Source organism: Protobothrops mucrosquamatus, unplaced genomic scaffold, assembly GCF_001527695.2.
Source record: "Protobothrops mucrosquamatus isolate PMUCROS unplaced genomic scaffold, P.Mucros_1.0 scaffold2394, whole genome shotgun sequence".
NCBI classification, from domain to species: Eukaryota; Metazoa; Chordata; class Lepidosauria; order Squamata; family Viperidae; genus Protobothrops; species Protobothrops mucrosquamatus.
The window spans coordinates 182,069-205,526 of record NW_015388468.1 but is presented as its reverse complement, the minus strand read 5'-3'; the positions used below and the strand labels follow the sequence as shown (position 1 = coordinate 205,526).

The following is a 23,458-nucleotide window of genomic DNA, read 5'->3' as shown; positions in this document are numbered from 1 at the left end:
ATTTTCCCAGCCAATTATATTAATTATAGACTTTCAAGTAAGGGTGGACTTCACCATTTTTACATTTAAATAAAAATAATTCTGAATTCTTTCTTATAGATCCTGACAGAACAATTAACTAGTGAAACAACCTGCCTCCAGAAGCGGTGAATGCTCCAACACTGGAAGATTTTAAGAAGAGACTGGACAGCCATTTGTCTGAAATGGTATAGGGTTACCTGCCTGAGCAGGGGGTTGGACTAGATGACCTCCAAGGGCCCTTCCAACTTTATTATTATGTTAGATTCAAGAGTATGAACTCAAGGATTCCCAACCCTTTACTCTCCTCGGCAACGATACTTTTACAAGCAGGCAAGCTACTTCAGCAACTTCATAAAATACTAATCTTCAGGATGCCCCATGGAAAGTCTCAACAGTTAAGAATCCCATATTTTTTAGTTGTCATCACCTGTTCCATGACATCAAGCTGAGAGTGCTCAGTCTCAAAAAGTTTGACCAGAAGCTGCAAAACTAGAGGATGGAGCAGTTGGTGGCAGGTGCTGATCTGCAGAGCAAAAAGCAAAATGTTAAGATCTGCATTTCTACTAATACAGAAGCTTAATTATGAGACAACTAGGACAAGCCACAAACCTTAAAATGCAGAATACAGGTAGCGCTCAACTTACCACCATTCATTTGGTGATCAGTCGAAGTTACAATGGCATCGGGGAAAAAATGACATGACCATTTTTCACACGTATGACCGCTGCAGCATCCTTCTGGTCACGTGATCAAAATTCAGACGCTTGGCAAATGGCTCATATTTATGACGGTTGCAATATCCCGGGATCTTGTGATCACCTTTTTGCCACCTTCTGACAAGCAAAGTCAATGGGGAAGCCAGATTCACTTAACAACTGCGTTACTGACTTAACAACTGCAGCGGTTCATTTAACAACGGTGGCAAGAAAGGTTGTAAAATGGGGCAAAATTCACTTAAGAATTGTCTCACTTATCAAGAGAAATTTTTGGGTTCAAATGTTGCTGTAAGTTGAGGACTACCTTTATTTAACAGTAGTGGCCAAAATTGTGGAAACCTTTTGGGAAAAGTATACAGTAGAAATGTCACCTTCGATTAAGTTTCCACCAATTTTTTTTTTCTAATTTCTTTATAACTGTAGCCTTGTTCACTTAACAATACTATTTTACATCGCTTTCTGGGCGACCAGTCAACTCTTTGCACCATTACTTTAATTTTATTACATTTTACAAGCTCACTAAATGAAAGAACACAAAAAAAAACCCCAACCAACTTGATAGCAATCACATAACACACTGACAAACATCCTCCTCTCAGCTTCAATACATGACATCAATAACTGAATCCTACTGTGATCTGATTGGCTCATTGCCAAAAGAAGATGACACCTGATTGGCTCTCTCACCTGATTGACTCATGCTCATTGGCTACAATCAGAGGAAGGAAAGCTACTGATATCAACCTAAGCAAGTTGTGCTTCGTTTTTCTGGTTATTTGGCCATAACCTTTCATAGAATACAGTACAGATAATTGAACAAACTATGTTGCATTACATTCTTGATTAAATTATCTTTCCATTGATATATAATTTTATGGTACTACTAAAAAAAAGTGGTGTTATTAGCTATCAGACCTCAAAAATACACTTTCCCAAAAGGTTTCCACAATTTTGGCCACTACTGTATTAAGAACTCCTGAATTTTTAAAATATAGAATCCATACGATTGCCAGTGTACCCGGATGACCAGTAGGGATTTATGCCCTCTGGCAAATATAAAAATTGGGTCCTGAATCAGATTTAAGCCACAAGATGAGACTGTGAAATATATTAGCATATTCCAGTCCACAAGTCAGAAAAAAGATGGTATGAAAGCAATTATCTGTGGATTAAAAGGACAAAGCGAAAGAAAATAAATTCTATCTTATCTTTTTCCTTCTAGTGAAACCTGATTACAGATTTTTTTTAAAAAAGAACCATTCAAAGGTATGAATAAAGCCCTTGCAGTAGGATATAATTTTTCTTCAGGAACAGCCTTGATTTAATAAACCCTTGATTTAATAAAAATGGAACTTAATTAACACACAGGAAATATTTGCCACTTCCACTTATGTTTTCCCCACCTACTTTTAGAACTGTGGTCTGAAAAAAGGTTTCGCTTCTCTTCAACAGCAAAGAGGGATCACATGACCCTGGGACGCTGCAACCACTGTAAATACATGGCAGTTGCCAAATGCCCACATTTTGATCACATGACCATTGTGAAGCTGTGACAATCCTAAGTGCGATGATAAGTCACTTTTTTCAGGTCCTTTGCAACTCTGAAGAGCTGCTAAATGAATGGTTGTAACTCAAGGACTATCTGAACTGATCCAAAATATTAGTAATGACAATGGTATGACACGCACCAGGGTCAATAAACAGCAAAATAAACCAATTCACCCACAGGGCTGATTTAACCTCCCAGCCTCACCGTTTAGGGCAGGGGTGTCAAACTTAATTTCATTGAGGGCCACATCAGCATTGCGGTTGCCCTCAGGGGGGGAGGGCGGGGGTGTGTGGCCAGGGTGGGGGTGGCCTACTGGGTGGCCATGGCCAGCTCTACATCGTTCACGTCAAGGGTGCGACACGGCAGGGGCTGGTTCCTCGCTGTTTCTAGATGGCCTTGTGGAGCTAAGACTGAATATGTTTCAGCATAGATGGCCACCACAAAATTGTACATTGGCTCCCGGCCGGCCTAGGCCAGGGCCAAGGCAGCGGGGGCCGTTCCCTCACTGTTTCCAGGATGGCTTCGCGGGCCACATGAAACCACTTCGCAGGCCGCATCCGGCCCCCGGGCCTTGTGTTTGACATGTCTGGTTTAGGGGACATCCATTTCTTCAAAGTCTTACAAAAAAGCTAAAAAAATTGGGCCCATTCAGGTCTCTGGGGGAAATGCCATTCCAAAGAGCAGCAAGGAATTTTTTTATCATGGCAAACACATACAGGTAGTCCTCAACGTATGACCACAATTGAGCCCAACATTTATGTTGCTAGCTGAGAAATGTGTTAAGTGAGTTTTGCCCCATTTTACGACTTTTCTTGCCACATTTGTTAAGTGAATCTGCTGTTGTTAAATGAGTAACACGGTTGTTAAGTGAATCTGGCTTTCCCACTGATTTTGTTTGTCAGAAAGTCGCAACAGGTGATCACATGACCCCAGGACACTGTAACTGTCATAAATATGAGTCAGTTGTCAAGCATCCGAATGTAAATCATGTGATCATGCAGATGCTGCAATGGTCATAAGTGTGGAAAATGGTCATGTCACTTTTTTCAGCATCATTGTAACTTTGAACGGTCACTAAGGGGACTGTTGTAAGTCAAGGACTATCCATATAAAAGGTAAAGCCAGACTGACGTCACTTAGCAGGGCTCAAAAAACTCACCTCATCCAACAAGGCCAAATGTACCGGAGTGTGATCTGTCTGAAGCTGGAAATATCGGGGTTCTGACACCGTCCAGTCAACCCATTTTAATACCCCCATGGCTACAACTGGAAATCTAAGGAGAGCAGAAAGCAGAATAATCATGCCAAACTGAGGCAAATATTCCCAATATCTATGACATCATCTTTAATCTACTGTTCAGTGGACCTTATTAGAACAATTATCAGAACGTTCCCTATTAGTTTTTATTTCCAATCAGATCAGTGCAGGTTTTTTTTAAATTCAGTCTGAAAACTGATAATTTAACTCAAAGAGAAAAATTCCCAGAGAAACTATAGGCAGAGAAAACAGAAAACAAGTGCCTATAAAAGAAGCCGCTTGATTGATTCATATGCTGGGATAAAATGTGTTTGGTTGTGGATTGTGTAAATCCAAATAACTGCATTTCAGCAGGTTTCAACAGGTCTATAGCCTGGTGGGTGGGAAGGAGGATAGGGGTAAGAGGCTGGCCTCTCCTCTTCCTTAAATTTTAAAACTGTGTTTAAAAGGCTAGTTTCCCCCCCCCGGGGGTTTTCCTGCAGGTACAGGTTATGTTTTTTTTTGATCAACAGAATGTTGATCTCTTGGTTGCGACAGGAATTCACTGACCAGCTTGTCACCCAAGCCTGATATTGTGGTCTGAGAGAGAATGATTGGCCCAAGGTCACCAAGCCAGCTTTTATGTCTAAGGTGGGACTAGAACTCCCAGTTTCCTGGTGATTAGCCCAAAGTCATCTAGCTGGCTTTCATACCTAAAGCTGGACTAGAACTCACAATCTCCTAGCTTCTAGCCTGGAGCCTTAATTGCTTCAGAAGGGCAGATATATTTGTAGTAACATTTTTGAACTGACCACAGGCAGGCTTACTGAGTTAAGCAAGGGTTATCAAGTCTATGGAGATTCTCAGTCATCCAGGTCATGGTTGTCCCAAAAGTACTCTTTCAAAAGGCAACTGGACTTTGTTTTTCCTTGAAAACGTTTCGCTTCAAGAAAAAACAAAATCCAGTTGCCTTTTGAAAAAAGCAGTTATCAAACTGTGCAAAAAGAGCCTTTAAAAACCAACAAGAAAAAAGATGAAATACTGTAGGACCAGGACATGGTTTACCTGACAGCAGGAAATGTCTCCACTGTGGGGCACTGAAGGAAATTAAATCATCAACTAATTAATCAATTAGTTATTGCCCAAGATGCTCCCAGCACAGATCTTGCAGTGCTAAGCATATAATGTTTTCCAGGATCAAATTTAGAGTCCGTCAAAGGCAGAGCTTGACTACTTCTGTTCCCTCCCCAGCCCTTTGAAGAATTATTCCAGTTGCACATTCAATTTTCTTCTACAAAACTGAGGATAAGAAACTTGTTTCCTTTATGTGTTCCACTATCTCAGGGGCTGCCACAAAGAAGAGGGAGTCAAGCTATTTTCCAAAGCGCCTGAAGGCAGGACAAGAAGCAACGGATGGAAACTAATCAAGGAGAGAAGCAACCTAGAACTAAGGAGAAACTTCCTGACAGAACAATTAACCAGTGGAACAACCTGCCTGGAAGTTTTTAAAAAGAGACTGGGCAGCCATTTGTCTGAAATGGTATAGGGTTTTCTGCCTGAGCAGGGGGTTGGACTAGATGACCTCCAAGGTCCCTTCCAACTTTATTATTATTATTGTTGTTGTTGTTGTTGTTACTGTCCTTTATCGCAAACTCAGATCAACGAGACTGAAACAGTTACCCAGATGATCTTGCAGATTTCTCAGGCTTGCTCGCCACAAACACAGATTTAAAATCAGATTAATTTTAAGCAGAAATTGTACACTTCCTTAATATTCTGTTTAATGCAAACACTTGCATTTTTAAGCAAGGCAACCATGTTCTGAGGTGAGGCTTACCTGATGCACTGATACAGGGTACTCAGCTCTGCGACAAGCTCCGAGGCGCCTTTATTCTCGTTGCAGCAAAGATTGTGAACTGTTTCAACTGCTTTTGAAGTGGACTTGAGCTCATCTTTATTGATGCTCACCCTCTTGTTCTAAGAAATGTTGAAATAAGGTGCAGGAGACAAAAGGACATTCCTGTTGAAACCCTGATTTGGCACAGCTCTGCGTAGTGAACCTTTCTTAAAGGCAGATATTTCTGATTCTGAGTGAGTAGAAGATTCGTTGGATATTAGACGGTTCTCCACTTACAACCACAACTGGGACAGAATTTCTGTTGCTAAACAAAGCAGTTGTTAAGTGAGCCATGCTAATTTTATGACCTTTCTGCATTGTTGCTAAGTGAAACATGTGGTCTTTAAGTGAATCTGCTTTCCCACATTGATTTTGCTTTAAAATTGTTAAACATATTAGTCTATTTACTGGACTACCTACGATTCTAGCTCAAAAACCTGGATTTCATTTCAATTTAAGGAAAACCTTTCTGATGTAGGATTTGTGGAACAGCCTGTCTATGGAAACTGTGGATTCTTCATCAGAAGGTTCGAAAGAAGAGGGTGGATAGCCAGCTCTCATGGATGGCTTAATTGGTTTTCCTGGACATTGCAAAAGGTTGGAATAGATGACCCTTAAGGTCCCTTCCAATGACACAATTCTATAAAATCCGTTGTATAGATACAAATACACCTATAAAAAAGAAGGCAGAATCTGTAGCGTAAGTACGCTTTCCAACAATCCTAGTGGTGAAAATGATGGGAATTGTAGTTTAGGAAATCAAGGAGAGGGGAATCACAGTTTCTCATTCCCGCTAAAGTCCCAAACATCTATCATTATCACCCACCATTCAGCTTGTTTGCATTTGTGGAAAAAGTGCAAGAAGAAAAGAAAAAGAATTAAGCCTACTTGAGTCAAGGACCTGTTTTGGTTAAAGAACATGAAAGCTATTTCTGTAAACTTGGAAGTCAAGCATAAAGCTTTATTCTAAACAATGAAAGCACATAACAATAATCTAATTATTACCCTGTTTCAAAGCACCAATTTACTGCTAAACCCTCATTCAGTCATCCCAAAGTTTACCTTTTTCCATGTTTCCACCACACTAGCTGCATAGGCCAAAATGTGGATATATTTGTGCTTATGGTCCTGATTGATTTTTGCTCCTGGTTTAAACAGTGACAGCATAAAGAGATCTAAAAAAGCTGGAACTCTAATCTGTAGGGAAATGAAACAAAAAAACGTAACAATAGCTTACGAAAAGCCATATTTATTTTTTTTAAAAAAATAAGCACTGGTTATGTGTCAAAATACTTTCATTTCCAAGAAGGTGAATTTTGGAACTAAGATTTAAGTATTGTGTTTAGATGATGACTCTTGATACTTAAACGACTATATCTTCATTAGATGTTAAGTGAATCTGGCTTCCCCATTGACTTTGCTTGTCAAAAGGTTGCAAAGGGTGATCACAGGACGCCGGGCCATGGCAGCCATCATACATATGAGAAAATAATGCAACAGCTGCCCAAAGCATCCAAAAGACAAGAGGAATGAGGTGTCTACAGCAGGGCTTTTCAACCTTTTCACCCATTGTACCACTTTTAGGATATGGCAATATCCGAGTACCTCCAGTCGCCTAGCAAGGTGTCAAAAACTTGATGACCAAAAAAAAAGGGGGGAAAGTGATAAAGTACAGGTAGTCCTCAACTTACAACAGTTCGCTTAGTGACTGTTCGAAGTTACAATGGCACTGAAAAAAGAGCCCCCCAAGCCACAGCCGAGCAAGACACCTACCTGCCCATCCGGTGGCGCTCTTCCTCCTGTCCGAGGTTTCCATTGTTGTGAGCATTTCTGTTGAGGATTGGCAGCGGGGGTGGGGTGGGGGTGTTTGGTTTTTATTCCCCCCGTCTGCTGGGTGGTTGCAGCAGGTTTTGGTCACTTCACATGAGCCTGGGACACTGTGACCGTCATAAATATGAATCAGTTGCCAAGCATCTGAGTGTAAATCACAAGACCCTGGAGATGCTGCAACATTCCAGCTGATCGGCGCTTCTTCTGGGCTCAGCAGAAACACTAGGATCAGTGCTGCTTTCCAGCTGATTGGTGCTTCTTCAGGGCTCAGCAGAAGCACCAGGATCAGTGCCAAGCTCCAGCTGGACCCTGGCGCTGATCCTGGCGCTTCCACTGAGCCCTGACAGTCCCACAGCGCCGATCAGCTGGAAAGCGGCACTGATCCTGGTGCTTCCACTGAGCCCTGACAGCCCTGCAGCTCCAGCCATCTCTCGCTCAGGCTTGTGCGATGCTGCCACCAGTTCAGCTCATTCCCCTACCCCGCTACCACTTTTCTAGGATGGTCGTGTACCACCTGCCAAGTGCCAATGTACCACAGGTGGTACCCGTACCACTGGTTGAAAAGCCCTGGTCTACAGAACATGGTGACATCACCACGTTACAAAACAAGATGAAGATAAATGTTGGTCCCCCTTGGAGACAACTGGATGGCCAAGGCTGTCGGGTAGCCAGAGACCCCTTTGAAGCGATGGTTGGACCAAGGAAAGAAAATCACCTTGTCTGTTCTGGCACAACAGGGCAGAATTGCACTCCTGACTTGAAAAGTGGATAGTGGGATACATCTGTAGATTTCATCTTGCGTCTTGGATGGCTCTGGCATCAGAAATAAGGAGGACCCATACATCTCCTTTGACTCTAATCCGAATTACAATGACAATTATCATTCCCTAGATCAGCGGTTCTCAACCTATGGGTCGCGACCCCATTTGGGGTCGATCGACCATTTCATGGGGGTCGCCAAGCAAGGCTGTCCGCCATTTTTTTCCCCTTTTCCGGCAGGTGCCTTACCTCCCTTGGGCTGGGCCAGCTGGTGGTCGGCCTGCTCCGTCTCTGCCGCTTGCCAGCTACGCCTCGGCCGGCACAGGGGGCGGAACCACGTATGCGTGGCGCTCCCGGGCAGGGAGTCCTCGACTTACGACCGGTTGGGTAGTCCTCGACTTACGACCGGTTTAGTCCTCGACTTACGACCGGTTGGGGGTCGCGGCATTAAAAAGGTTGAGAACCACTGCCCTAGATCAGCATTTCTCAACATTGGCAAATTTAAAATAGGTGCACTTCAACTCCCAGAATCCCCCCAGCCTGCATGGTATACCAGAGTTGGCTGGGGAATTCTTGGGATTTAAAGTCCACCTATCTTAAAAGTTGTTAAGATTGAGAAACTCTTTTGATTCCTCTCCTTGCTACCCAGCAGAAAAAGTAACTAACCTAAAGAAATAAACATTTCTACTCTGAGAGAACTACCATATACTTTGAAACTGCTAGTGAACCATATCTAAATCACGTTTGCTTCTTAACTGGGAGTGAGGAGACGGAGAGGCTTGAAGAAGTCTAGGCTTTTTCCTAAGAGAGGCTGCCACTGACCAGTTCTACAGGAGGAGGATCCATGCTTGTGAACATCTTGAAGAGGACTGTGATGTCTGCTGGATTCAGAGCTCCTTTCGACAGCATGGCACCAAGGGCTTGGCAGGCACGGGGGTAGGAAGCTGCAGTGCCCAACGCTAGGGTGATCTGACTGGCATCATGCCCTCTTCAGGAGATCAAGGAAGAACAAGAGACAGAGCAAGCTTGCTTTAGAAAAGCTTCAGAAGAAGAGCTAACAGATCACCAATAATAGTGGAGACCTAATGAGTAATCTCCTAAAAGTGTTTGGCATGTTATTAAGAGCCAAACAGAATCGATTGTTATGTATGGACAAAATGTAGAGGAGATTCAGTTGCTCACATTAGGTTTGGACCTCACAACTGTTGTCATTAAGTAGAACAGATATATGCAGTATGTAATTTGTGTCCATCTGTCCGTCCGTCCGTCCGTCCGTCCACCCACCCACCCACCCACCCACCCATCCATCCATCCATCCATCCATCCATCCATCCATCCATCCATCCTTACATATTGCCCCAATCTAAGAGACTGGATAATATGACATTTAAATTTTGCGGAAACAAATAGATGATGGCCTACAATTTCCAAGTCAAAAGCCTGCTAAAACTGAATTGTTTTCAGTGCTCTTTGAAAAGTCTTAAGAAAAGGAGACAGGTAAACCTCTCAGGGCTGTATATTTTATAATGGGGGGGATCACAATTAAGGTTTGCCTTCTGGTCAACCTCCCACGGGTGATACCTTAAGTAGATTCTCTCTAGATTGCAGTTTCTCAATCTTAGCAACTTTAAGATGTGTGGACTTCAACTTCCAGAATTCTCTAGCCAACATACTGGATGGGTAGTTCTGAGAACTGAACACACATCTTAAAGTTGCCAAGGTTGAAAATACTATTCTAGGTATCTGAACAATATGGGCAGAATCCCAAATAGGAAAGACAATTTGGGACAAGCAGGTCTTATTGTAAAGTTTTAGATACTATTGCACCTAAGAAATGTGGAAGTATGAAAGAATCTGGAATTCAGAAAAAAACTCTACAAATGTGTATTTCTAAATTACCAATTTTAACATAAATTGTACACTTAATAATCTGCCAGCTATGGGGGTACGCACAGGGGCACAAGCAAATGTAACATGATCTGTTACATTTTCCATATAGATAGCATGGAGCACCTGATATTGTTTGGATGACATACTGTGCTTGGCATAACATCTTGTATGATTTTCAAGCGAAATTTAAATTGGTGATCATGCTTAGAATTGAACCAAGCGTCTTTTTTTTATGGGTTAGAATTATCCTAAAGCATGCAACCAAAGAGGGCCACAAATTAAATTGAAAAAGGAGCGAAGCAAAATCTTACTTCTCATGAGCAAATCGCTGGACTTCTTGAGCAATTCTACGCACAGCAGAGCCCCCTTGTTCTTCTTGTGCTAACATGGACATGATGGCTTGTGCAAAAAGATACGTGTGTTCACCATGGCACACCATTTTCTGCAAATACATAATCACAGATCATTCAGAAGCATGAAGGTGTCTTTAACAGTAAGAGGTAATTACATTGTTCAGTCTACAGAAGAACACACAAACACCACAAAACAGTTCAGAACTTCATTTAAACCACATGTCATTGAAATTTCTTTGAACTGTGAGTGCTGGAAATTTGGCACTGTTTCCAGCCAGTCTGAGGTGGGAACCCATAAAAGCGTTAACATAAGCAGTTGAATAATCCACATTGTTTTAAAGAAAGGAAGTAACCAAACATCATTCCTTCCAACCCCGGGGGGGAAAAAACCTTGGAAGTCTAGGCTCTGCCCAAAGGATGAACATATGCCCCTGCTCATCATTCTATTTACCCTTCACCCAATAATAATTGTCACTTAAGATTGACCATCTTTTATTTAAGTAGCCAAATAAAAACAAAAAGCAAAAATATTCCTTTGGACAAAACTACCGTTTGGAGTTACACAGCCCTCCTCTTTCCCTGATATGTCCAAAGCTCTGAAGTTAACAGTTTACCTGTCCCTCTGATGGACTTCAGGACAGCATGTAACTGACACCTTAGCTTCTGCCTTCAAATACAAAGCCCAACATGAATGATGACATTGAAAAACGAAATACTGCTATGGGACAGTTGGCAGGTAATCAGCCTGAAAAAGCTCAAGCTCTTGAGAAATTTCTCCTTTACCTTATGGGAAACATGGAGGAACAATACCTGGAGGTTCTCACTCTGAGGCTTCAGGAAGAACATGGGCACCCACCAGCATGAGGAACAATACTTGCTGCTGGCTAGAAAATTACAGACCTCCTCGATCAAATGCTCCTTCTTGCAGTGTCTACACTTCCAGTAAGTGATCTATGTGAAGACCGAATGATTTGGTCCCTGTGTCATTAAAAATAATAATACTAGAATTCTATGGGGACTTGATGGAGTTTCACGAGAGATTAGAAGTAAAAAGAAAAAAAGTTCACCTGAACCTAGCACCTGAAAAATTATGGAAACCCCTGTCCCATGTAATAAAAAACAATAACAATATCAAGCATAAGAAGAGAGAATTATGGTACTACAAGACACAGATCTAGCTACAGGCATAGAACGTTACCATTCCCTTGCACTTTTTCCACAGCAAATATTTTAAAGGGTGCAAACTCACAGCAAACTCTGGTAGATTCTTCTCCAGATTTTCTTCTCCACCATCTAAGATAGTAGCCAGAGATGTCCGCAGTACACGAGAAAAAACTTCCAACTGCTGGCAAGCTGTTGATACACTGGTGATCTCCCCTTGGTATCCAGCATCGGAGATAAGCTGCAACCAACCAAAGGATTACCAACTGAGATAGTAGCAGTTTTGCAATCCAAGAGGATTCATTCATGACTATCACAAATACCATTTTATTTAATTAAGTATGTAGAGTAGGACTGAAGGGGAAATGAGACCACTTCAGTACCTAGGTCAGAAGTAGGCAACCTTGGCTCTTTTATGACTCGTGGACTTCAACTCCAGCTATGCTGGCTCAGGAATTCTGGGAGTTGAAGTCCACTGGAGTCATAAAAGAGCCAAGGTTGCCTACCCCTGACCTAGGGGATGAAAATCAAGAAATAAACACTTGGAAATTTGATTTCTTCCTGGTTCAGCAGCAGCAGGAAGAGGAGGAGGAGGAGGATAAGTAGAATGAGGAGGAGGAGGAGGAGGAGGAGGAGGAGGAGGAGGATAAGTAGAATAAGAAGAATGAGGAGGAGGAGGAGGAGGAGGAGGAGGAGGTGGAGGAAATAAAGACACACTCACATTGAGTATGAGTCAATCTTCTTGGCAGTATTGCAGAAGAGATTTGCCACTGCTTTTCTTTGGGGCATTATATTAAAGCAGATCCAACTCTGCTTTACAGCCATGGTTGGCTAGATCCTGCCACCAACTCCACTGAGGTCATATTTAAGAGCAAGTATTATATATTGGAAACTAGAAATAGTTTGGCCCTTAAGAATTTCTCCAATATTTAGATACATGGATGAATGTACGCAGAACGTCTTGCAATATGACAATAGATAAGCTCACATTCCCTGTGGCAATCTTGTGGGCATCTTATTCAACCACAAACATGGCAATATAATGCCCCAAAGACCTATTATGCAACTGTATTCCTAACATGTTAGCCTCCCCAATCTACTTACAAATTTTCATGAAAAGAGGAGAGAGCTGACAAGCTTTCTAGTTGAATGAAAGAACTGTGTTTACCTTGACAGTAAAGTTCAGCATGAGACAGTCTGGATGAGCTTCAGCCAGCTTGTAAAAGAGGTCTCGCCATGTTGTGTGTGCTATCATTTGTTCAAGCCATGCTGGAGTCTGTCAAAAACCAGAGCAACAGAGCAATATGCGTCAGGCGGTCGAAAAAAATCAACCTGTGCATTTAGAACACAGAATTGACACAAGTGTTTACTCCCTCAAGAACTCTTTACTACTCACTTCACAGATAATTTACAAACCATCTATGGCCAGGTCAGGTGACACACTGCCATGTCTTGTCAAGACCAAGCAGTTAGTCATACAATACTAAGCATGGTGAATTTTAAGTCTGGTTTCTTTTTTAATGGCTTAGGTACATATGATGTCATTTGTCCACCTGTGACTCAGCAAAACTCAACCCACTTGGTCAGGGGTAGGCAACCTTGGCTCTTTTATGACTTGTGGACTTCAACTCCCAGAATTCCTGAGCCAGCATAGCTCAGTCATAAAAGAGCCAAGGTTGCCTACCCCTGCATTTAGTGAATATGTGGTTCATACTGTACAAAGCCCAAACATGGATTATTTCAGAAAGATTAAGCATGTGGTCTGATGATAACTGGCATGTAAGAAAAAAATGCAGATAAGGTACAAATGGCAATGTATATATCTTTTCTATAAGAACCAGACTAGTAAGGTACTGAATACAACAGCTTCCAAGTTTTGCTAGCCCACAAAAGAGGCAGATGCATTTCTATTCAATTGTATGGAAAAGCACAACTGATGTCCACATGGGAAGTCTGAGAAAGCAACCTAAAGCTGCTCACAGGTTATTCTTTTTTTTTCGGGGGAGGGGATGTCTGCTTGCCTTGAAAGAGATGGTGCTATATAGGTTCAAGCAGGAATGAAACTGTTATTTTTAATTTAAAATTAAAATGTTTTGTTAGCTGTCCTGGAAAAACCACTGTTTTGTAAGATAAAGTAACCATTAAATAAATGAGAAATCTGTGTGTTTTGAGAACAATTTGTGTTGGAAGCCCCTCCCAAACACAACAAACGTTTCTGAGTTTCCAATTATATTCTCCTCTGAACTTCAGAAAGACTGCTGTTATCCCACTTGGCAGACTAAAGTTTTTCAAGTTACCTCTCCCTCCTCTGTGAAAATGGAATCTGCTTTACGTGGATCAAAGTGTTTAATCAGCAAACTTTTTAAGTGGTTTTCCACGGTTTCCTGGACGTGAATAGGTTCAGCACCTGCAATAAAAGATAATCACTACAGATTTCATGCAGCACAACCTTCACAATTCTCACACTATTCTTTGGGGCAAAACAGCACAGTCCTTTAATGAAATTCAACTTGGAGGCGCAGCTTCAGAACATGTTGATTTTACAAATAATTTGGTTCAGCACCACTAATTCTAACATGATGTTTGCAGCACATGTTCAAATGTTAGGTGCAGGTAGTCTTCGATGTATGACCACAATTTAGCCCATTAATGTTGCTAAGCAATGCAGTTGTTAAGCAAGTCATGCCCCGTTTAATAAGCTTTTTTGCTACAGTTATTAAGCAAACTGCTGACGTTAAGTTAATCTTAGGGTATATTAAGTGAATCTGGCTTCCCCCAGTGACTTTGCTTTTCAGAAGCTAGCTGGGAAGGTCACAGAATGGTGATCACATGACCCCAGGACGGTGCAACCGTCACAAATACATGCCCATTGCCAAGCGTCTGAATTTTGATCACGTGACCAAGGGGATGCTGTGATGGTTGCAAGTATGGGAACTGGTCGTAAGTCCCTTTTTCAGTGCTGTTGTAACTTTGAACAGTCAAATGAATGGTTGTTAAGTCAAGGACTATCTGTACTCATTTATGTACAGACTATTTTAAATCATAGAGATGTGTAGTTGCTGCACCAAACAGGACTCAAAGAACAGACAAATATTTCTAGAGTGTCCGATACGAAGCTAAAACTGTAAACAGATGATCTCGTGTTTTATCATTTGAGACATGCTATAACTGGTTGGTTTGTATATTTCGACTGGGGGGTCTTAGTGGAAAAAAAAAAGCTGCAGTCCCAAACCAAATTACCTGTCTGAATAAGCCATTCAGCCAAAAGATTCACTGTCTGAGCCACAGCAGTGTAATTCTCCGATAAGAGCTGAATCACATTCTCCGGAGAACCACCTGCTTGGAAGTACCTGTGAAAGGAAGCAAATCCTCATTTAAGAAATTCCTAGAGCAGCATTTCTCAATCCTGGCAGCTTTAAAGTTTGTGGACTTCGACTCCCAGAATTCCCCAGCCAGCAACCTGGGAGTTGATCTACTCACCTTAAAGTTCCAAGGCTGAGAAACACTGTCCCAGAAAATTAGAGATACTAGATCTCAATGCAGAAGAGCCAATTCCTCACCCAGTTATTGTATCCACAATCCCCCTTTCCAACTACAATGCCTGAATTAATATGCACTTACCGCTTTAAAGTATTAAAAATAGAGGGCTCCATGATGTAATCTCGGGTGGAAAATTTGTGAAGGCATTCCTGCTGAACCTCAGCATCATCTTCACCTCCGTATTCATCATCCTGCTGTTTGGAGGAGTTAAAATTGTCAATTTTATTTTCACCACCACTTTGGATTTCTCTTGTGTGAAAACAGATAGCAACATTAGCTTAAGCATGGAGCTACTACGTAACTGGGGTTCTGGAGTCTTAAAGATGCTAATGGCAGCCAGATTTCTGTATCTTAGGATGACCACGCCTCACGTTATGGTAGATGAGGGCAACTTGTAGTCTCAAGTTTTAGCTTTGGGATTTCCAGTACTTTGTCCTTGCTAGGTTGCTGAAATTATTTGGGAGGAATTGAAATGCCCAACCTTCTCAACATCTTCTATGCAACATCTTCTGCTCATTTGAATCTACAGACTCAGAAGAAAGTACCAACAGGAAGTCTGATCAACCAATCAGCACGCAGGACACTCATCTCAGCACAACGTGTAGTTGAGATTTGGGAGGTGTGCACATCGGCCACTCTGCAACTATCTTCAACCTATGTTTACATAGCCATCAACTCCTTTGCTGCATAGATATGCATCAACGCCTACATACAGTTGTGGACAAGTCTAAATCAAGCCTTAGTTAACAATCTACCAAAGGCTACCCATCCCCATGCTATGGTGAGATTGTAAGAAGTCAAAAGTGGCCAAAACAGTAGAGATTGTCCTTGACTCACAACTGCAGTGGATCCTGCCCATTCCGGTCATAAGTCATGATAAAACAGGTCACCCATATGACTGACCCAATTTTATGATCTTTTTTGTGGAAGCTGTTAAATGAATGCCATAGTCATTAAGTGAACCAATTGTTTGCTATGGGATGGCTTTGATAAAAACCCAAAGTAAAATTTGCCACACAATTTTTTGGCAAAAATGTCATAAAATGTGGTCATGTGGCCATCCAAATCCAAGCTTGTACTCGATTTCTTGTTTGCTTAGGCCTGTCCCTTCTGAACCACTGAGTGGGATTTGGATTCCTGTGAGTTTACCCAGGACCAACATTTGAAATTAGTGCCTTTTTAAAATTGCCACACTTGATGTAGCTGTTTCCAGACCCTTTCAGAGGACCACATCCCATTGCAACAGCCTGGCCAAAATAAGGCCCACCCACAATGATTCATTGGAGCCCCAGGCAGGAATTGTTGTGGCAAGTCTGGAATGTTTTAAAATGTTTTTCCTTGGGTTAAAAAAAAAAAAAAGCCAACTCTGGTGATTATGTGGTCACCCTGAAGTAGTTTTCTTTATCAACAAAAGGGGTTTGCTATTTTTTTAATTTCCCAGTCCAAACAATATTGCTGGAATTTTCTGATTGTCTCTCATTCGACCAGATCTGGCCTGCTTTGTTTTTTTCAAGATCAACCAAGTTTAACTTCATGCTGCCACTTTCTGAGACACACTCTCAGAAGACAAACTTTGAGGACTTCCTCAAGGAGTTGACTTTGGACCCCCCCACATCAGTTTGGGTTCTGCTATAATTATTCCTAAAGGACCATATGAGGAGGAGAAGGTTCTTCTTTTGGCTGCAGTGAAAAAGGGGTGGCTTTGTGTGAGAAAAGAGGCCTTATAACTCCACAGACTACAGGTTGTCCTTGATTTCCAAGCACAATTGGGACCAGAATTTCGCTTGCTAAACAAGATGGTTGTTAAGTTGAGCCATGCCCAACTTTATGACTTTTATTGCCACAGTTGTGAAGCAAATCACTCCAGTTAAATGACTCACACGATTGTTAAACAAATCCAGCTTCCCCCATGGATTTTACTGCTCGGTTTTACTGTTTTGTTGCAAGCATACACACACATATGTACAGATACAGTATATGCATGTGAACGTGTGCACAATATGCAAAATATGCTATACATATGGGCAATAGGGTATACACGCACAAAGGCAAAATATATGGTATACGTGTGTGTGGATGTGGATGTATAGACATACAAAATATATTCGAAAAAGCCGATCCTGCACTTGTAAGGAAACGGGAGAAACGTGTCCTGTAGGTGCCCGCGCGCAAAAGCCCATTTTGCTATATACACGCGCATAGATGCCTTGCAACAAAATATGCTTTTTTGCATATTGCAGCTGTGGCTAGTAGACATCGCAACGGATGCGGGCGCGTGCTTGCTGTGTGTGTGGGGGGGTCTGATAAAATCTGCCGGGGATGAGATGACCCGATCCGGGCGCCGCTGCTGCCCATCCCCGGCAGAGCGACCCGCGGCGGCGGAGCCTGAAGCGTCTCCGTTCGCTCCTCCCGCTCGGCCATGTCTTCCTCACCCCTGCTCCGTCGGTGTCGTCGCCCCACTCCGCCACGCCGCCCCCGAAGTACTCCGGCTCCTCCATCGGCTCCGCTCGCCTCCCGCTCCGGCTCCAGCTCTGGCAACGGCGCGGCCGCAGAGATGCGAAAAGGGTAGAGGCGCACCTCCCACGGCACGCCGGGGGCCCCCTTGAGCCTCCGACGCGGCGCTGAATGGCGCTGCCAGGTGAACCCGGGTTTTTCCTTGGCACGCCTCGTGGGAAGGCGCTTCACGAGCAAACCCCCGGAGAGGAGCAAAGGTTCGCACCCCAAATGCGAGTTGTTTCGCCCCAGTGCCCGTCTTTCCTACCTAATTCTGCAAGCTGAAATACTCTGATATCTTTCCTAGGGCAAGCTCTAAAGAGCTGGGACGTTTTTCCAGCCTCGCTTTGCAGTTGCTTGTAGAGCCGTGTTTCCCAACCTTATCCCCGGAAGATCTTATGGACTTCAATTCCCAGAATCCCCCAGCCAGCCTGAGGAAGACTGCTCTAAAAAATATAAACAGTAACGTGCTACTTTCTGAGAGTAATTTGGGTTTGGTATTATATTATTTCTAGGCAGGGCAGAGCTATTATGATTTCAGTACTTTCCTTGACGACCTGTCCTGCTACCTACCTCATCTGTTTTCCACATATTACATTTATTACATTATGACTCTTATTAAAGTGTATGGTTTGATCACAATTGAATAGCATGGGTATTCAACCCTGATTTTTGTTCTGTAATTACTATATATTGGTGAAATGCAAGTTTCAATGTGAAGTTTCATGACACCAGTTATGTTCTAGGAGAGAGAGCGATGATATAGCAATTTTGAGAGCTGGCTCATCATCAGTTGTGCTAAGCCATTATCTTTAAATATTACGGTTTGTTGAAGTCATCAAAACTGACGAAGTCTGTGCATTGTGTTAGCCATAAAACTTAATTTACAAACCAATGTCTAGGTTCATTAATTACGCTAAGCTCAGTTACAAACTACAGTCTGTATTTAATATGGGGGCTGAGAAAGGCTTGGAAAGAGAGCCAGACCAGACTCATATTGCTCCCTGAGGATATTATTGACATTGTCTGCAAGGTAGAATTTGATCGTTCTCAGCATCACTCCTTCAAATTTGCAACAAGACCGAAGCAACTTCCCCAAATCTTTCTGCTTTCTGAAAGTTCTAAATTCAGATAAGGATATAAAGTTATTCCACCATATTTCATAGGAAAGAAGATCAGAATTAGAAACAGCAACAGCATCTCCCCAGATTACTAGATATGCAGCTTCAAAAACTTTTAATTTTATAAAAGTTTGGACTTCTTTATTCAATTCGAAGTTGCTCCTAAAAATGCTTCTCTATTGGAAGCTGAAATGCCCTAGCACTCTTAAGAGGAAAGAGGAAGTCTTCTCTTAAGTTATCTATCTCTATGAGGGCTAAAGGTCGCCGCGGAGATTTCTGGGTAAAAGCGGTTCTCGACTGTTTGGCGGCTCAAAGTAAAGAGAGAGCGCTTCCGTTTATTCCAATGATAGTTCCGGCACCAAAGATCCCTTTGCTTCCTAATGGGCTGTGTTGACACGTACGGGTATTCCTTTAGAGTGGTATTCCCTTAGTGATTCATTCCCGCAGGCAAACTCACGATGTACAGAGGCAACCCATTTGAAACCTGAAGTTAATTTTCTTGAATCTCAGCCTTTCTGTGTCTCTTCCAAACTTGCGTGCTGCAAGCGGTGATTGGTGGTCAGGAGAGAATGGGGCCGCCTCCGCAGGGACGGAGCGATAAAGAAAGGGTGCTTTTAAAGGAACCGTGTGTCCGTTCTGACCCTGCAGTCATTAGTACTAACGCAAAGGGTTAGCTGCGTGTTCAGATCGTGCTTTGTCCGATGTGATGCTGATAACCTGCAGTCAGCATATCATCAACTCAAGGCACGCTGGCTGAGGAATTCTGGGAGCTGAAGTCCACAAGTCATAAAAGGGCCAAGTTTGAAGACCCCAGTCACAAAAGTTCGCCTGACCACGTGCAGAGTTCCTGTGATTTGGAACTGGATGTTGCATTTGAGGAGGCTGTCTTAATGTTTTTAAAGTGCACCTTAATTTTTACACTTGCTCATAAAGAAATGTTCAATTGATTTGTTTTTAAAAAGTGCAATTTACCATTTTGGCATACAACTATAAAAAACATATACAGGTAGTCCTCGACTTATGACCACAATTGAGCCCAAAATTTCTTTTTTTGATGTAATGTATTGGCTTTTGCTTATTTCATTATGTCCCTTGATTTGATACTACTAAGCTTTGTGTGTTTTAAATTCTTGAATATTTTAACACCTTTTTAAAATTAAAAATGCATTAAGTATTTTTTTTTTAAGTCAGGCATTATAACCAATAAAAGAATATTTGTAGCTCATGGTTGAAGTGTGGGATTCTTAGTGCTCTCTGAACTTGTGCGTTAGAAGTTTTCATTTCTTTAGTGAAGTCTGACCTGGCAAATTATATAGACTTTGGTACTATCTAGATCAGACAATCATAAACAGTCTTTCTTACTTTGGTGCCTTCCAGAGGTTTTGGATTACAGTTCCATTATGGTTGGGGATTCTGAGAACTGTATTCCAACACTTCTGAAGAGTAACATCTTAGGAGAGCTACTGTACAACACTCTGTGTTGAGTGTTGAAAAAGCATCAGTTGGTATAATAGCAGTTGCTTAGATACTAAGTATGTGGGCAAATATATAAGCCAATAGTTGGACTATGAAATTAAAATATTGAATATTACTATCCAGTGTAGTAACAAGTCCAAATTACAATTTTTTTTGTTAAAGTTGTCTATGGAAATTCTCAGTCATCCAGGTCATGGTTGTTCCAAAGGTGCTTTTTCACGCGGCAACTGGACTTTCTTTTTTCTCTTTGAAGATGTTTCACTTCTCATCCAAGAAGCTTCTCCAGTTGCTTGACATCTAAATCGGGTCCCCAACCCCCGGTCTGTGGACCAGTACCGGGCCGCGGCATGCTAGCAAATGGTCCACACAAACAAAGCCCCATCTGCAAGATGCAGGTAGCACACAAAACCTCGCACCCTCTGGTCCGCAGAAAAACCTCTCTCCATGGAACCGGTCCCTGGTGCCCAAAAGGTTGGGGACCTCTGATCTAAATAATTGCTTGCTCCACAAACACGTTCATTGCTACTCCTTCTCTGGGTTTTCTTGGCAGTAGAAGAGATATAATTGGGCATATGGGAGATCTGTTTACTCTTGGAACATAAACACACAGCACACACACATATATATATATACACACACAAATACATGCTCTCTCGCTCTCTCTCTGTGTGTGTATGTGTGTGCATAAAAAAAAATCTCCACCCAGTCATTGACTGAGATGGGTGGCCATAAAAATCAATCAAACAAACAAATGAATAAATATTTCAACATATTTTATATATTAATGGATGAGTTTATTTAAAAGGAAACTCTCTGGAAGTACCTGATATTCTTTTTTGTTTGATTATAGGATGATATTCCATCAGTGTAACAGGGTTTCCCTCTTTTTAGACTATCTTGATGCTCTAAGTCAGAGGTCCCCAACCTTTGGGGCACCAGGGGCTGGTGGAGAAAGGTTTTTCTGCGGACCAAAGAGTGCATGGTTTTGTGTGTTGTCTGCATTCCATGGATGGGACTTTGTTTGTTTGTGTGGTTGCTGGCATGCTGTGGACCGGTACAGGTCCACAGACCGGGGTTTGGGCACCCCTGCTCTAAGTAAAATAGGCCAGTAGAGACAGGATTTCAACATCAAGGCAGGCTGTTATTGGCTTTCCTGTGATTCTGCAATGGAGAATTCTCCAAGCAAAACTAGGCTGCTTGAAAACCAGGGGGAAATCCTGCTTACTTCTACTCGGCTGGTCCTAAAAAGAGGTTTCAAACAGCATACACATCTCCAAGTGCATAGGAGATATGATAAACATGCAAAGAAATGCACACCAGTCTATCTGCCTAAGGTTCATTGAAAAAGAGGAAGAGAATAGAGGAAAGGGTGTGAGGTGTACAATTGAAAAGATGAATAAAATTCTAGATCTATTTAGAAAAATTTAAAATTCTGATCTGTTTAGCTCTATGCATTGAAATAGGTTAGTCTAGTTAACAATGTTGAATTGGGGCTGCAGATTCTACCAGTGTCCATTAATCGTCCCGAAGGTGATTTTTCACGAAGCAACTGGACTTTCTTTTTTGTCTTTGAAGACATTTCGCTTCTCATCCAAGAAGCAAAAGGTCTTCAAAGAGAAAAAAGAAAGTCCAGTTGCCTCGTGAAAAAGCACCTTCGGGACAACCATGACCTGGATGACTGAGAATCTCCATAGACATTGTCTATTAGTTTGTCTTTGTTGGCTCAGTAAGCCAAACAGAGTAGTGATCACAAGGACCAACTAGAATTGAGTCCTTTCAAGTGGGTCAACTCAAATTGATAACAGTCCTTTTTCTGGTCAAAGGGCCGCAGGATCCATCGGCATAATAAGCATCAGTGATATCAGCTAGCTTCAGTTTATCTCAATCGAGGAGATTAAGCAAAGACTTGTAATGAAGACTTGATTATATTCATAAAGTGATACTGGCTGGAATTCAGCACAGTTAAATACTAGGAAATAAAGCCCAGTAAATTCCACATAACTTATGGAGAACCCCAACTAAAGGTATATACAACCAATCTGGTCTATTAACACTATTCCAATAAATCCTGCAAGTTTTAAATAGGGCGGGCTACCCAGAGCCTGTTAATGTTGCCCTGAAATACTTGTAATAAACTTTCTGGAAGTTGGTACATTAGCAGGAAATCTAGGACTTGTTTTAATTGTATAAAAATAATCTCTGAATGTAATCGCAGCAATCTGGAGACAATAAGCAACTTCTGCCATGCTATAGTCCACCTATACCTACATTTGTTGGCATCACACAGGGTTAAATCCTGCCCTTAATACTGCAGAGTAGCTGTACTTTTCTTGGGATTATCTGTAACAGCTACTCTAGATGTTTATAATGGATTTTATTTCTTCTCTTTGTACCTTTCTAACCTCAATCCTAATATCAGACATTATGAAGCACCATTTTGCATGTGTGTATGTCTGTTTGTGCATGTGTGCCTATGAGCCCTGGTGACTGCCTGGAGAATAGTTTTCTTGGCAGAGTTTTTCAGAAGTGGCTTGCCATTTCTTCCTTCCTGGGGGCTGAGATAAGGTGACTAGCTCAAGGTCCCCCAGCTCGGTGATTTAACCGGTACACCAAACTGGCTCTTATTTTGAATGTTACTTGTTGTATTATTTGATAAAATGCTTCAATAAACATCTGTTCCGGTTCTTTCAGTTAAAGGCTTTGCTAATTGCTTGAGATATTTTTTGTAGGGCTAAGTTCAAGGTTTGTTGCATAGTTAATACTCATTTTTTGGGGACTGGGTAGTAAACAGCAGAATTCAAGCTGAAAGCTGTAGATAGATATGCAAGCATAGGGACATAGATTGTTCTTTTAATGGAGGCCACCTTAAAGCATCAGTCTAAATATCTGTACATTAATGATAGAGCTTAATTCTCAGCTAAGTATGCTTTTCACTGTGGAAGTGACTTGTACACTGTGCTAACAGAGTCTACTGCTGAATTCTCAATATCAGAAGGGTAAAAATTATGCTGGAGTTATTGGTATGCATTGCAGAGACAGTAATTATTCAAATAGCAATGTAGCCCCCAATATCTGGTTCTATATTTAGGTCATAAAATTACCAGAATATAATCTATTTTTTCAAGGTACTAATTGGCATGGATCCTAACAAATGAAGTGTATGGTCAATGTATGTACGGGTTTGGCAAGAATCAAGAGAAGAACTTCACAGATTTTCAACAACAAAAATCACCTTGGGAGGAAAGGTCAACAGAACATTGTTCTATTCCACTGTTTCTCAAGCTTGGCAGCTTTAAGATGGGTGGGCTTCTACTCCCAGAATTTTGGGAGTTGAAGTTCACCCATCTTCAAGCTGCCAAAGTTGAGAAACACCGTTCTATTCAATGATGATGTCCCGTTAGCACACTGGTTGTCT

The 23,458-nt window shown here is 41.8% G+C and overlaps 1 protein-coding gene across 1 annotated transcript in view; it reads right to left on the bottom strand.

The window, feature by feature from the left end:
- The window catches only part of NELFCD (negative elongation factor complex member C/D), a 26,700-nt gene extending 9,249 nt beyond the window's left edge, over positions 1–17,451 (bottom strand). Inside the window, exons 1-13 of the mRNA XM_015824866.1 lie at positions 17,392–17,451; positions 16,484–16,495; positions 15,035–15,147; positions 14,654–14,763; positions 13,711–13,820; positions 12,582–12,689; positions 11,502–11,654; positions 10,211–10,341; positions 8,832–8,997; positions 6,483–6,617; positions 5,361–5,500; positions 3,446–3,560; positions 449–544 (exon numbers count right to left, since the gene is read on the bottom strand). Of these exons, the coding sequence (XP_015680352.1) occupies positions 449–544; positions 3,446–3,560; positions 5,361–5,500; positions 6,483–6,617; positions 8,832–8,997; positions 10,211–10,341; positions 11,502–11,654; positions 12,582–12,689; positions 13,711–13,820; positions 14,654–14,763; positions 15,035–15,147; positions 16,484–16,495; positions 17,392–17,451 (1,449 nt within the window). The remainder of the gene's footprint in view (positions 1–448; positions 545–3,445; positions 3,561–5,360; positions 5,501–6,482; positions 6,618–8,831; positions 8,998–10,210; positions 10,342–11,501; positions 11,655–12,581; positions 12,690–13,710; positions 13,821–14,653; positions 14,764–15,034; positions 15,148–16,483; positions 16,496–17,391) is intronic.
- Positions 17,452–23,458: the final 6,007 nt, after the last annotated feature.